Below are 15,999 nucleotides of genomic sequence, written 5' to 3' on the forward strand. Positions count from 1 at the left end.
TCATCTTCACACTTCTCTCTCTCCTCATTGATTGGGTACGGATTTCTGGGCCTCTCTCTCTCCACACGTTCGAAATTTCAAGAGAGCGAAATTTCAGGAGACCGAATTTCTGGACAGTTTGACCCAGCGTTGACTGCAGCTAGCGCTGACCGCAAGTGGGCTATTTGACCAGACTTTGACTGAGCTGAATTTCACTGTTTTGAGGGTTGTTTTATCTTGTTATTTGGAGGCCGAAGTTGACTGAAGTTGACCAATTTGCTGAGGGTCAAATCTGCCTTGTTGACCAACGTTGACTTTTCTTGTTAGAGCTCTTTTGTTGCTGTTATAAATTATCAGAATTTGTAAATTGTACTATATCTCACTCTGCTGAACTATTGAAGACTAAAAGAAGATTTGATCAAGGGTTCCCCACATTGGGGTTTGTCCCTGGTTGGTGCCACATCTTGTGTCCTCTTGTCTTGGCTTGACTTTCACTGCTTATGTTTATGTTCTATCAGCATTTTACTTACATGTTTATGTGATTGCTAAACTGAAATTGATATTGGGCTCATAAAGAAATTGAAGTAAAATTGCTCTAAAGCATAGAACATACCATTGTTGCCTAAACTTAACAAAGAAGGACCGTCAAAGGTCAAGTGCTTCAGATGTGGTGAACTTGGTCACTACAGTACCCAGTGTCCTCTCAAGAAGAAGGGCAAGGAGGAGAAGCAGGACCAACAGGCCGCTTCAGCAGAGATCGATAGGTTGTCCTCCAGGCTGGAGGAAGACTTCGCCATGTTTGCTGATATACCTCAAGGAGTGAGGTGGGGAGATTTGGTGTTGTAGCCCCTGAGTGCTACAGATGGGCAACATCCTTGAGGAGTCCACCTCATGGATCAGTACCTGGCTACGGGGGACCACAGTATTCAGTAGCAGAATGGATCAATGACAGTTGATACAATCAGATGCCAGAGTGACAGTTGCAGAGACTAGTAGTAGTCAGACGCTGGGGAGCGCAGTGCAAAGTTGGCAGTTGTGCAGTTGGCACAGTGAAGAGTCAGCAGCAGCGCAGAGTCTTCAGTGGAAAGTGCAGAGGCTAGTAGCAGTTGGAGACTCGAGTGACAGTTGCATTATACTAATCACAGTTGATTCAGTATTTTGGATTCTTTTCAGTTGCAGATGTTGCAGTTGCAGCACCAACAGATGAAAGGGAGTTGCAATGCAAATGCAATGTTGGTAGCAGTTCAACAAGGTCAGCAGCCACACAGATGCAACGGATATCAGAGCTGCACAGTGGTTGGTGGGCAAATGGCCAGACATCAACAGTGTGATAGGAGATGACCCAGAGACAGGGTGCTGCTTCAGGGTGTCCAGTAGCACTAGAACACATTCCTCGCTAAGAGGGAGTGTTAGTTTTTGTAGCATCGGATGTGTTCTAGCCTTGAACTTTTGTGGAGAGACTAGAATATATGAGATCTCCAAAACCCAGAAATTGTTTCTGGAAATTCCGCCTAGAAATGACTTAATTAGATTATTAACCAGTTTTTAAATATTTCATAAATCTAAACTTAGGGAATATGGTTAATTACTTGGTATTAATTAAGTCAAGGCGTTAATGATCTAGAAACTCACATGGATTGACTCCAAGATGATCTTAGCCATCGATTATGTTTTAATCTTGGTCGTTGGTGCTCCAACAGAGGATTATAAGAGGAGGTCGATGTGGTGATGGAGAAGACACTTGAGAAGTTCGATTTCATGAGCAGATCGATTTCCAAAGTAGCAGCAGTCAGTTGCCAGAGAGAAAGCTAGTGAGATCGAAGCAGTGAGAGGGGCAGAGACAGTAAAGCCAGAGGAAGGTTTCCAGATTTGGTGAGGGCATTTGCAGAGAGGCAACAGAGCCACAAAGAGGCTGACACTGGGGCAACACAGTAGCCTCTTGAGGCAAAGTCGATTTGCTAGGAGAGATTGACGTTTTAAGTTCCAAAGGTTGGGAAGGAGTGTCGGAGAAGCGTCTTTCTGGTTAGCAGAAGGATGAACAACTTCATCAAAGTCTAGTCTGAGGCTACATGTCTAGCCAGCTACACATAGGCTCAGGGAGTCGAAATTCTGAAGGCAAGTTGTGCCGGAGATTGCCTATTGAGTGAGGAAAATTCCTCTCCATATTTTTCCCAGTATTTCTTTGTAGAATTTCCAGTTTTGGCATCCAGTTCTACTCAGATTATTTCACTGTTGCATAATAATAAAACCCTCAGTTGTCGCACCGGTTTCCCAAGTTGGGTTTTTCGGGGACTTTTGTCCAAAAATAACTGTTATTTTTATGTGTGTGTGCTGGCATTTCTTCTAGCATTTATTCTTCCGCAATTTTATTTGTGTAGATTGCAGTGTGATTTATTCAGTATTTGTCGTAGCAAAGAGCAAATAAATTGTTAAATTAAATTAACAATTAGGAGAATAATTTCCAGTTGTTGCAATAGGGTTCCGGTTTTTGGCATTTTCACACTGCTCAACTCATACACTGTGTCTTCTCCAAACCCTTCGACCTACTCTTATAATCTCTCATTGGAGTCTCAACAGCCATGATTACATCTCAACCGATGGCTAAGATCAATTTGATTTCATCAATAGAAGCCTCTAGAGCAAAATCGAACTTCCTTAATTAATTCCCTTTAATTAACCAATTTTCCTTAGTTAGACTTAAGAATTTTTTAATTATTAGCTAATTAATTTAATTAAGGCGTCTCCAAGTCTTTTATCGTGAAACCTTTTTTGGGTTTTGGAAATCTCGTGTTCTTTAGCTTCTTAGACACAATCTGAGACTAGAACACCTGTCCGCTGCTACCATATCCAAAAACTAACATCCTTGGGATTTTTCAGCTGAAAGTTTGTAACTTTCCAATCTAGTAAAACCATTATTTCAAGTGAGAAAAAGAAAAACCTACTTTGTCCTATATAGATGGATAGTATATGTAATTCTTATCTGTGACAAGGATGTGAAGCTAAAACCAATTGAACCATAAATGCAAAGATTGACATTGCTGGAACACCTACATGATAAAGCAGCATACACGGCAAGATACCCAAGAGACTGTGCATGTGAAGATGGCATCCCTGGATCAGTCTTCAGACTCAAAGCTGAAAGAGGACGTTGTTGATTAAAGAGATATTTCAAAATTCTTGAACTCCCTGTATTAAGAACGCTGCCTGATACAGCCCACATGACTTCTCCATCATGTTTCCAAACCACTATAGCTGCAAAAGTCACTGAAACTGCCCACTTGCTCTGCAGTCAGTTGCATAAATAATCAGCATCATCAAAAAGGTATAACTAATAAATCATTGCAAGCCCAAATTTGCAGAAAACCTAAAATACCTTTTCAAGCCTCAAGTCAATGACCGTTCATCACAACAGAAACTTGAACTAAGGGAAACGATATGGAAAAACACTGAAGCAATCCAACCTAATATAAAATTATTTATGTGACATTTTCTTTTCTCTGAGCATTGCTCATTGTTTAGACTATCACGCATGTGTTATAAAATCCATTTACACCACCCAGACACAACTTTATCAGTAACAAATATTTCAGAAATACATATCACTTATCTATATGCATACATAAACTGCACTGGGTGAATCATCAAAATGACATAAATTGACCCAAGTTGTAGTAAGAATAAGCTTGATTTACAGCTATTCCTGTCAGAATCAGAATCAAAACTCCACAGACCCAAGGAGATTCCAAACTCCTAGGAATGCACTCCATAAAAAGAAGAAATTTTCTATGCAAGTAGCAACTGGGATAATTACAAATAGCATCAATGAGTGATTCAGCACTAACTGATCAATGAGTGATTCAGCATAAATTGATCCAAACTCCAATTACTGGTGTCTGACAAGAAAAGCCAAGTCTACTTTGGTGTACCATGGAACAAAAATCACATCAATCTAAGATCAAAATTACGAGGAAATTCCCTTCCTAAAAAAGCCAGAAACACTAACGTTTAAGCTGGTGCCCCATATAAGTAGGGACTGAACATCTGTACAGAATAAAACTAAATTTGGCTTTTACAAGCAAAGACAATACCTGCTTAAAAGGCCTGAATTACCCTAAGCTAAGAGGGGATGATTTCTCATGAAAAGTAGCCTTACACCTAGATTTCCCCAGGAAACCAATAGCACAAAGACAAACTTTGTACAATAAAAATTTGTAGCTCTCACTTATCGTCCAAGTGTCCCCAAGGGAAGGGCATTTCCAAGAAAGTAGGGCAGTGAAAAATTAGTCAAATTCAATGTGAAACCATCCCCAAAAGGACATCTCCAAAAGACATGCTCAACCGTTTCATCTCAACAACAAAACTTGCATACAGCATTTGTAACACCAACTTTTTGAAGACTGGTCTTGACAGCCAAATCTTGATGGAGCATAAGCCACCCCAATACTTCGTGCTTGAAAGAAGAAAGAGATTTAATGTGTATTTTTTAATCCCCATTAATGTATTTTACCCATAAAGCATACTTGGAAATTATGCCAATTCAATTCAATTACAACATTTTAGTTGCAATCATCTTTGGATGAAAATTGTGAACCAAGCAGTGGTATATAATATATCATATGTTTCTTTCTCAATTAGGTCTAGTAGAGTGGTAGAAAGGAGATATTGTTATCCCCCTGTTGTCACACAAAATGTCTAGGCACCGCGATAACGGCCCAGATCGGGGGTTTTCACCCCGATCCCCAATCTCGTTGTTTAAGCCGTCTCCCAACAGCAGACTAAGGGGGGTAGACCCTACGGAAATGGAATGAAGGAGAACTAGTTGGGAAACAACCAGTTCGGGAGACACAAGCGACCAAGTACTTGTTTTAGATTTAGCAAGACTTATAGGATTCGATTAGATTTAGATGATTGATACCAGTGCCTTATGGAGTCAACTATCTTGCTAGGAAATTTAGGACCAAGTAATTGATGAGCAATTGTTGCTTGGATGAATAACTATCTTATATGAAATGCAGATCCTAAAACTAATGTGAGATGCAGGAATCTTGGTTAATTTTAGTTCAATGTTTATCTAAGTTTTAACCCTTCGATATTTTCTATATTGAGCCTGATTTTGTAGTAAGTGGCAGAAAGAAGATAAGGTGAAACACACTCAGGTGTGATTAATGATACCTCTCCTGAAAATCTAACATACCCAGTGCCGCCGACGCTGTAGAGAATTGTGGCTCTGATGACTGCAAGGTCACTGTTTTAAGTACTAAGAGAAACGGGCTTCTCAAGCAAAGAGGCTTCTCAAGCAAAGATGGATGGGTACCTATCTTTCTATCAACCAAGCTTATTCTTCAAAGTAAATTTTAGTTATGCAAGACTAACTTAATATGCAAGTGCACGAGATGATTAGAAGATGGAGCAAGATGAAGCTAGATCAAGGATCAAAAGTGCTTATATCACGATTTATTTCTAAGTTATATGCCAAAGCCTTAATTGCCAAAACAAATATTCACTTCACAAGACAGTAACTGAAAGATAAACTACTTAAAACATTCAGCTCAGTGATGTGCTTAAAATATCACAGTATAATGCCAAAAATCACAAGCCTATCACTTCAATTTTTCTAGATTCTTTCCAATGCAATTATAGCTCAAAGAGAACAAAAATTTCTTCACAGTTATTTTCAGATCCTTCAAGATCACCCTTTCCTCAAAAATTTTCCAAGATAATTCCAATTATGTAGATGTTCAAAATACTCAATTTAGGAAACAAAAAATATACAATTTATCACAGCTCCACAACAGAGTACTTAATAAAATGTTGATCGAAATTACTTGAAAAAAATTCCAAACTTAAAACATTCGATAAATATCCAATAATTCAAGTAAATAGATGCAAACTTCGAGTTAGTTTCCTTCTTAGATAATGAGCGATTTCAATTAAAATTTAAAACCCAATGCCAATGATCATGAACCTTAGCTGAAGTGCATAAATAATGAGGACACAAACACTTAAATTTCAACAATTAATTACCATAAAAACAGTGAAATTTAAATGCTAAACGTTTTTTCAAATAATTCTAGAAGTCTATAATTTTCTAAATAACTCAAATCCAGAAAATTTATTTTCTCCTGTAGTCAAATTTAGAGGTATTCAAAAAATTTAAATTACTTTGACTATAAGAATCTTTCCCACAATTAAATATTTTCTCAAACCTAAAGATTTTAATTTGATGTCCCAACAATTTATTTTTCAAAATTTTACTTCACAAAAGTAAAATAAAAAATTGATTTTTTTCTTTAATGTGCTAATGTTAAAAATTTTCAACAAAAATTAAAATTAATAAATTAATAAATAAATAAATAAATTTACTTTTAAAAGTTAAACTATGGCTTAAGATTAAAAGGGACAAAGCCACTTAACAAAATTTACTAAGAAAAACAAGGTTTGATTTTTGTTTTTTATTTTGGGAATTAGGTAAAGTTGAGGAGCGTAAAGGCAGAATGGACGCCAACTTGAGGAGGGAAACGACAAACGCAGGTCAAAGGGATGAGAGAGGGGTCCGAGGAGGAAGCAACGAGCTCGAGGAGCACAGAGGGGAGGAGCTCACACGGGAGAAGGAGGACGATGAAATAAGGGTGGGTTGCGGGAGGAGGAGGAGCATTGACTGCGTTCAGAGGGACAGAGCTCGGGCAGCAAGGAGAAGGGACGCAGGGAAGATGGGGGTTGCAGCTTGAAGAGAAGGGAGCAACAAAGTTAGGGCAGTTGTGTGAGGGAGATGGCAACGGCAGGAGGAAAGGAATTACGTAGAGAAGAAAAAGACGAGCAGAAAGATGAGGATTATGCGAGCAGAGAGGAGAATGAGAAGGGAGGAGTTACGAGGAGGAAGGAGAAACGGGTTTGTAGAAGAAAAGACTGTGAGTTAGGGTCGCGGCTCAGAAAAAAGAGAAGAGCAGCGTTTGAGCTGCTGAGGAAATAACGCAGGGATTTAGCAGCAAATAGAAATTGCTTTGAAATGCAATGGAGCAGGAAACAAGGGAGCAGAGAGTTGGAGCTTGAAGGTAGCGAATAGGAGAAGAAAAATGGTAGCCCAAGGGCCCTAAAAATTAAAAAAATAAATTTCCCATAAATTTATATTTCAAACAGATGTATTTATACTTCAAATTTGTTCTCAGAATTCACTTCGAAAACCTCAAATCTAAACCTTTAAGCAAATGATTTCGTCGCTTAATCCCTGCACATAAAAGTTTGAGGCTAGATCTTTCCCTCCAAGTCCTAGATCTGCCTCAAAACCCCAAAATTTCTTTGACAAGTTTTAGATCTGAACCTGCACAAAACAAAGATAAAAACCCAGATCCCACATGTACAAAAATCTTAAACAAAAACCCAAATCCCAAGTTAGAAAACAAAGAATAAAAAATTAATTTTTCAAATCTACACACTTGTATTACAGATCTATCAAATCTAAGGAGTATGAGTCCAACTCCTCTCCCAGGTCTGTAGATTTGAGACGTTTTCTAGTCTGATCTAACAAATTAGCACAATATTTTGAAGGTAAATAATTTTTTTTAAATTTAGGCATTAGCCCAAGACACCCCTGCAAGATATAATTCGTTAGATAATCTAGGAATTTTAATCCGGAAGGCTCTCCAAATCTTAAGTTTCAGGAGTCGGCTGGTTCAACCGAGAACTTCCCCAAATGCCCAAAATTTCTGAATCAAATGATTTATGCACACTTATAAAATAAGCCATTAAACCAATAGAGGTATAAAATAACTATTAAATCTTTAAAAATTAGAGATACTTGCTAATCAATTAAAAATCTTAATGCTATCTTAAAACCCAACAGCCTAAGATACTTGTGCAATAGATTGATCTAGAAGAGCTATTAACCAGTAGCTTATAAATAAGATCAGCAAAACTTTAAATACAAGTTGCCATAAGACACCAGAGAGGAACACTACCATCAAGTCCCCATAGACTCTGCGTTGTATTATTTCAAAAAAAGTTTACAAGAGCTTCAAAAGTTAGTACACGATTCAATGATCGGATCCTTTCGACTAACAAATGACTCCTAATTTATAGATTAATTCTCCAATGGTTAGTTGGTTTGATCCCCGTCAAAGTAATCTCAACCGTTGAAAAAGATTTAATTATCTTTTAATCTCCTCCGTCGAAATTATTTTATTTTTTGAGGAAATTCAATTTTTTTATTTAATTGAATTTTAACCAACTCATAATTAATTATTTTGAGTTGATTTCCTCAAAAAATTGACTTTGACTTAACTACCAAAGCCCAAGGGTCCAAAATCTCTTGAAATTTTCAATATTCCCTTAGCCAAAGACCTCCAAAAATTAATTCTTCTAGAACCCACGAATTTTTTAATTTGGAGAATTAATTTTTCCTATGACCTAAAATTAATTAAATTTTTGCCTTATAATTTTAATTTATTTTTGCCAGAAAATTTAATTAATTTACCCATGATGCGATTAATAATTTTTCCAACCCTCAAATAATTTAGCCATAGTGTCTAAATATGAGGGACCATGCACTAAAATATTTTTTACATCAAGATATTACAATTTAACACATGAAAGGGGAACACCTATTCGTTATAGACCCTCAAATATCTAGCAAATTATGCGACTCAAAATATGATCTAGTAGACCAAGTAATTTGAAATAAAATAATCTAGCTAATTTGCTAGGATTATTCCCAAATTATTTTTACAATGACTCGATAAAAAACACTAGGACTCACCTAATATCTTGACAACAAAATCCACCCTAGCTTTTGGGTGAAGTTGGAAAGAAAAACTCTACCGATCATTTGTGTCTAGAGATAGATGTATCAATGAAACGAAAAACCTCCTAGGATAGAAATCATCACCAAAATATTATACTTACTTAGATTGTTACATACATGTGGTCTTACTACGATCATTTACATTATAACCATGCAGAATGGGTTTACATCTTTAACAAACTATCGACTGATAATGAAATCTGAATGATGCGAACACTTGAATATGATAGATCCTTTTTGTGAAAAAAAAGGTGTACTGTTATGGGCTCGTTGACACAGAGTGTTCAACAGCTCCCAAACTGGGTTGAAATACCACTTGTGACATGTTTTCTCTTTGTGAGACAATTGTTGTTTGGGGCTCTTTATGAACTAAACGTGAGTTGGGGCTAATAACTTAACAAGGTACAAGCAATCTCACTCGAAGTATATATTTCATAGATACAAAAATATGCATTATATTCCTTATTTTAGAAGAATTTCAGCCTCACAAAGGAAAAATAAACTAGAAAAAATAATTCATTTCTTGAAAACGTATCAATGTAATTTATATTTATGAGTTTTTTTAGTGTTTTGTTTTTTAATATTTTTGAGGATTTTGGGGTGTCTTATTGGGGCTTATAGGTTAACAAGTATCAATGACAAAAAAAAGTAGGTTGACCATACCATATCCATATTGCATCAAAAATTCATCGAATCTTTTACTGCTACAGAATTCCCTTAAGCAAAGGCCAATATGGCCAAATCTTGCTACTATGTTGTGAATTACAAAAATATAGACTTCCTAACCTTTGAGATCAACTAAAGTGTAAGGATAAAAATCCCAAGTTTAATTTATAAATTGAATGTTATATCAAATAAAATAAAACGAAGGATGGCAATAGTTGAAGAGCTTCATGATTTGTCATCAGTGTAGGCACTTGCAACCTGCAGGTGCAAATACATGTAAATTATCAATGTACCACAGGGGTGGAGGGAAATCCCCTAGATTTCCTATGCCCCAAGAACATAGGGATAGTTAGGAAACATCCCCTGCCATCCCCAAAATGAAGGGGACAACTTGCGCACATCATCTAACCATCCTCTATCCAGTGGGAACATCCCAAGAAAGTATAAGAAAAGTCCCTTGTCATAGGGGACACCAGGACGTTCCTCAAACCCCGTGAGAGGTATCCAACCATCCCCTTCGATGGGAGCAATTCCCAAGGAAAAATATTTGCAAAGAATAATCTCTTATGGGCAACTTCCCCGGGGTTTTGAAACCTCCCACTTGTTTTGAAAGCTACCAACGCAGATATGTCTTCACCCAAGATCTATCAACCGCTAAGAGAGATCATCCATTAAGGTGCAAACATTTTTGAGAGTGCCAAGACTTGAGTAAAGATTTGCACCTCAAGAGATTTGATCCCTCTTGACATTTGATAGATCCAGAGTTAAGATGGATCTAGGTTGGTTTTCTTGTGAAAAATTCTAACCCGAAATTCTACTGCAGCAACTGATTTATTTCACCTACTTAATCTTCACAATAAGTTACTTACAAAATCCCTTCAGCAAATATTAAAATAAATTATATTGCAGTTATCAACATAATTACACAGATAAAATACATACACAAGAACCAATCACATCAACGCAGTTGTTTTTGGACAATTGTCCCTGGAAAAACCCAATGAGGGAAAACTGATGCAGCAAATGAGGGTTTTATTAATCTTCAACAACAATCGCTTTTACAAGGAATGATTTTACAGAGAAACTGAGAGAAAACACTTGAGACTTTCCCCTGGTAACTTTCTGACACCTTGGAGACCCTTCTCCCCCTTCTGCGTCACTTTTGCGTGGCTCAACGTGGCTCTGCGTCCCTCTACGTCAACCTGCGTGAGGGTTGTGCCTCCCCTGGACTACGTCTCCCTCTGCATTGTCTCTCAATGTCCCTGTGTCACCTCCTCCTCAGTCACTGACTGTTGCTGATGCCCTCCTCTTCCTCCACCCTACAACTCTCTCTCTGAAATCGATCTCCTTCTCTTTGAGAATCGATCTTCCGTGATATACTAAGTACCTGTCGGTGTGTCTCCAAATGAGCCTCAAATCTTCTCTTATACTTTTCCTGTTGATGAATCAACGACCGAGATTAAGTCTCTAATCAACAGCTAAAATTAAAACAGACTTGATCCTCATCTCTTAGAAGCTTCTCACCCTTATCTTTATTAATGCCCATTAATATTTTTATTTTCCTAAGATTAGACTTAGGAACCCATTAAAAATATTAATTATTTTAATAACTCCTCATCTGGGTGGAATTTCTCCAAACGATTTCTAGGTCATGGAGATCTCATGTGCCTTAGCCTCTCCACCAAATTTCAAGGCTAGAGCACATCTGATGCTACCCAAAATCAACACTCCCTCTTAGTGAGGAATGTGCTCTAACAATGCTTCACCATAGAAGCATCACACTGATCCTTCGCATTGGTCCTCTGTCCTAATGCTTTGCCTCACATCCACTGCACTGCTGCTGCCCATGACACTGCCACTGCCACTACTACATTTGTACTTCAGCTCGCTCTCAACATGTTGCATCATGCTGCCCATAGCACTGCCACTGCTAACTGTTGCACTACAACTCCAGATACCTATCCAATTCTGCTACTGAAATGGATTCTTCACCATTCCCATCTTCTCGCTGAAATAAACAAACTTTGTTCTTCCTAGAGCCTTGGTGAGGATGTCTGCCACCTGTTCTCCTGTAGGAGTGTACCTCAACTGTACTGCCTCTTGTTGGACACAGTGTCTGACAAAGTGACACCTGATATTAATGTGCTTCGACCGGTCATGAAATACTGAATTTTCAGAGAGCTTGATGCAACTCTAATTATCACACAAAATCCTGGTCGCTTCCATCTTTCTCCTGAATAGATTCACAAGCAATTTCCTAAGCCATATGGCTTCGCACGAAGTTGTGCTAGTTGCCATATATTCGGCTTTAGCTGAGCTCAGAGCCACAGATTTATGTTTTCTACTACACCAAGAGGTCATTCCTAATCCAATGTTGAAACAATACCCAGTTGTACTTTTCCGATCTACTGAACTTCCAACCCAATCTGCGTCAGTGAACCCACTCAGCCTGATGTCATTTCCTTGGGTGTACAATAGTCCATGCTCCATTGTTCGTAGTATATACTTGAGAACATGTTTGGTTGTTGCCTAGTGCGCCCTCTTAGGTTCCACCATGAACTGACTGAGGGTGTTGACAGCGTAACAAATGCCTGGCCTGGTATTGACCAGATACATTAGAGACCCTATAAGTTGCCTGTACAAGGTGGGATCGACATCCTTTTCTTTTGCTGCATCATCTTCTTCCAATTGGTGATCATTGGAGTAGCCATAGGTCTACAGTCCTGCATCTTGAATCTCTTCAAGATCTTTGTAGCATATCTCCCTTGTCCAAGGAAGATCTCACCCTTCTGCAACCAAACTTCCAACCCCAAGAAATAATGCATTTGTCCCAAATCCTTCATGTCAAATTCTGTGGCTAGGTTTTTCTTGCAGTCTTTGATGAGCCTGGATGATCCTATCAGGAAAAGATCATCCACATATAATACCAGGATTAGAGGCTCATTTTCTACGAGAAAATAGTAGAGATTAAGATCTGCGTCACTCTTGACAAACCCCATCTTCTGCAAGTAGCCATCAATTCGACCGTACCATGCTCTAGGTGTCTGTTTAAGCCCATACAAGGCTTTCTTTAATCTGCATACATGAGATTTCTTCTCATGTGTCTCAAAACCCTCTAGTTGTTCAATGTATACTTCCTCTTCTATCACCTCGTTCAAGAATGTCGTCTTGACATCCATCTGGTGAATCTCCCACCCCATCTGTGTTGCAAGGCATATCACAGTTCTAATAGAAGTATACCTGGCTACTAGGAAGAAGGTTTCCTCATAGTCTATCCCTTCCTTCTGAGCATACCCCTTAGCCACAAACCTGGCTTTGTATTTCTCCACACTGTCGTCTGCAGCATATTTGACTTTGTAGATCCATCTCGAACCTACCACTGACCTGTCCTGAGGCCTAGGTACCACTTCCCAGACATCATTGACCATTATAGAACTGTATTCCTCCACCATAGCATCTACCCATACTTGATGCTGAATGACCTCCTGAAAACTAGAAGGTTCCCCAACCTGAGCTACTAGGGCCTGGTATCTATTTGGTTGTCTTCGCTCCCTTTTATCATTCCTGGGTGCACCAATGAAGTCCTCTGCATCCCGTAGAATTTGTCGGAGTTCTCGGCTCGTTCTTCCACTAGTAGTGGGTACATCTATCAGCTCTTTCTCTTCCTGAAATTCCTCATGTTCCGAAGCTTTGCCTTTAGGGGAATTGCTGGTACTAGTTGTTATAGACATATTTGGGCACTGCAACCCCAATCACATATGTCCATAAACCAAGGGCTTCTAAACCCCTAAAAGTGTTGTTTCATACCCTAAAAGAACAAGGTTAGCGGATTACATCATCTCCTAGAAGTTCTCCATGAAAAACTACTCAGAACTGGTCAAAACTGGACCATACAAACTGCTCCATGCATAGGGTGCAATGCATCTCACCTATTACACACGGGGGGTGCGATGCTTACTGGAAAGCCCTTCTGTAAGGTGCGATGAGCGAGAGCAGACAAATGGCAGAAGCAGTTTGCTAGGTGGAAACCCAAAGAATCTTCTAGAAACATATGACACTTGCCTCTCTGAATTCGCCCAAGGATGAGTAAAAGCTCTGAAATCTCCAAGTGGAACCAAGAACTATCAGTGAAATGACACTAATCAAAATCCCAGACGCTGACTCACTCTCTTGTAAACATCTATATATGGATCCCTCATCCAAGAGATCCAAAGGCTGGAATTTTGTAATTTGCAAGGAAGTGTTGTTGGTTTCTCTTTGAAGACATTGTTGGGTGATCTTGCTTTGTATGAGGTGAAGAGAGCTTTCATATTGGGAGGATGATGCTGGATCAGACAGCTTGGTTGTAATCCTCTCTTCTACTACTTCTATCAATAAAGCTATTTGAGTTTTCCTCCATATGTTTGTATATCTCTGAATCTTGTATTTGTATATGCATTTATATGGTTAATGTACATTTGATCCTACATTGCTTATGATTATAGATCTCTATGCTTTGATGGTATTTTGCTGCCTTGACTCTACAGGTGTTCTTTGAAGCGGGACAAGCGAGAAAGGAGTGGCGAAAGCTCTATCAAAGGGGAGAGGAAACAAGCAAGGAGACTAGCGAAAGACTGAGGTTGGTACTCTCTGCTTCTCTCTCATCTATCTCTCATAAAGGAAAACACAAGTAACTTTAGTTTGTTTGTTTCTAAGATAGCTACCCGTCTTAGTGGGACTAGCAGCTCTGAATGGACACTAGTTTTCCCGATAACACTAGTTTCTGCTGGTCGAAGTGGTTCGACCATTGGATTGTCTTTTGATTGTTCCTCAGAAGGCATTTCTTGGGATTTCCTGAAAGCTCTGTCCTCCATGAACTTTACATCCCGCAGAACTACTACCTTCCTACTCCCTTGAAGATAGACTCTATATGCCTTAGCATTTTCACTATATCCCACAAAATATCATTTCTCAACAATTTGATCTAATTTCTCTCTTTTCTTTGGGTATACGGCAATACGCCAAACTCCCAAATATCCTAAAATCACTGACTTCGGGTGTCTTCCCGGTGAACACCCTTTTTGAAGTGATTTTTCCCAATGCCCTGTGTGGAGTCTTGTTCTAGACATAAATTGTCATGCTGCATGCTTATACCCACAAGAATTTGGGCATATCCTAATCATACAGCATTGCCCTAGCTGCGTCCACAATAGTCCTATTTTTCCTTTCTGCTACTCCATTCCTCTCCGAATTATAGGTAGTTGTCCACTCTTTTCTGATGTCTTCCTTAGCGCAAAAATCGGTGAAGTGCTTGTCAACATACTCTCCACCATTATCTGAGCACAACACTTTTATCTTCTTTCCTGTCAGATTCTCCACTAGAGCTTTGAACTCTTTGAATCGACCAAAAACTTCATCCTTGGTTTTCAAAAGCAGATCCAAGTCTTCCTGGAATGGTCATCGATGAAGGTGACGAAGTATTCGGCACTGTTGACCACTACGTGTCAACGACCCATAGCAATACACCCCATTTTTTCGCAAAAGGGATAGCGCTTGATCGATGTGTCCGTGCCATCCAACTATCATCATCAGCCTGATCATTATGTTATAATGTAAACCCATTCTGCATTTATATGATGTAAATAATCTCAGCAGAACCGTGTCATGTATGTAATGGCCTAGGTAAACCTACTTTTCTGGTGACGATCTACATTCTTGGAGGTTTTTTGTTTCGCTGATCCATTCTCCGATAGTCGGCAGAGTTTTCCTTCAGTCTTACCCCAAATCCGGAATGGATTTTGTCACTGGGATCTTAGGCAAGTCCTAGTGTTCTAGATCGAGTCTATATAAAAGTGATTTGGGAATAATCCTAACTATTTGGTTAAGTTATTTTATTACAAATTGCTTGGTCTGCTAGATTATATTTGTGTCACAGAAATGGGTAGTCTGTGAGGGTCTATTACAAATGGATTTTCCCCCTTATGATGTAAAAGAATGAAAATCATGATGTAAAGTGTCTTAAGGGTTGGAAAAATAATTTATCCCCTCATAGGTTAATTAATTAAATATCATGGCCAAGAAATTTACTAAAATCCTAAGCCAAAAGTTTAATTAATTCTAGGTCCTAGGCAAATTTAAATTCTCCAAAGGCAAAATTTGTCGGTCCTTAAAAATTAAATTTTAAAAGACCCAGTGACTAAGGCAAGTTAATTATTTTGATAAATTTTAAACCTTTGATCCCTGAGGTTAAGTCAAAGTCAAAATTTTAAGGAAATTAACTCAAAAATTTAATTTTTGAGTTAATTAAAATGCATTTAATTGAAAATTTCGAATTTTCCCAAATATTTAAATATTTCGATAGATGAGATTAAAAGAAATTTTAATCTTCATCAACGGTCGAGATTGCTTTGTCAAGGATCACTCGAACTAGTCGTTAGAAGATTTATCTTTAAATAGGAAGTCATTCGTCGATCGATTCATCCGATCTCTGAGTCGTGTGCTAAGCAAAAAGCTCTTGCGTAATATTTTTTCCTAGATAATAAAGAAAGACTTTGGGTTAAATTTCACTGGTGTTATTC

The 15,999-nt window shown here is 38.4% G+C and overlaps 1 protein-coding gene across 2 annotated transcripts in view; it reads right to left on the bottom strand.

Annotated features, from left to right (window-relative positions):
• The window catches only part of LOC149248337 (lipid phosphate phosphatase epsilon 2, chloroplastic-like), a 176,757-nt gene that overhangs the window by 97,863 nt on the left and 62,895 nt on the right, over positions 1-15,999 (bottom strand). For both annotated transcript variants that reach the window (XM_089458405.1, XM_089458404.1), the window contains exon 2: positions 3,031-3,262. In XM_089458405.1, coding sequence (XP_089314531.1) covers positions 3,031-3,262 — 232 coding nt within the window. The remainder of the gene's footprint in view (positions 1-3,030; positions 3,263-15,999) is intronic.

This window comes from Pinus tabuliformis, chromosome 7 (genome assembly GCF_031772625.1).
Source record: "Pinus tabuliformis cultivar Carrire ecotype Pingquan chromosome 7, CPIR1, whole genome shotgun sequence".
Taxonomy (NCBI): Eukaryota; Viridiplantae; Streptophyta; class Pinopsida; order Pinales; family Pinaceae; genus Pinus; species Pinus tabuliformis.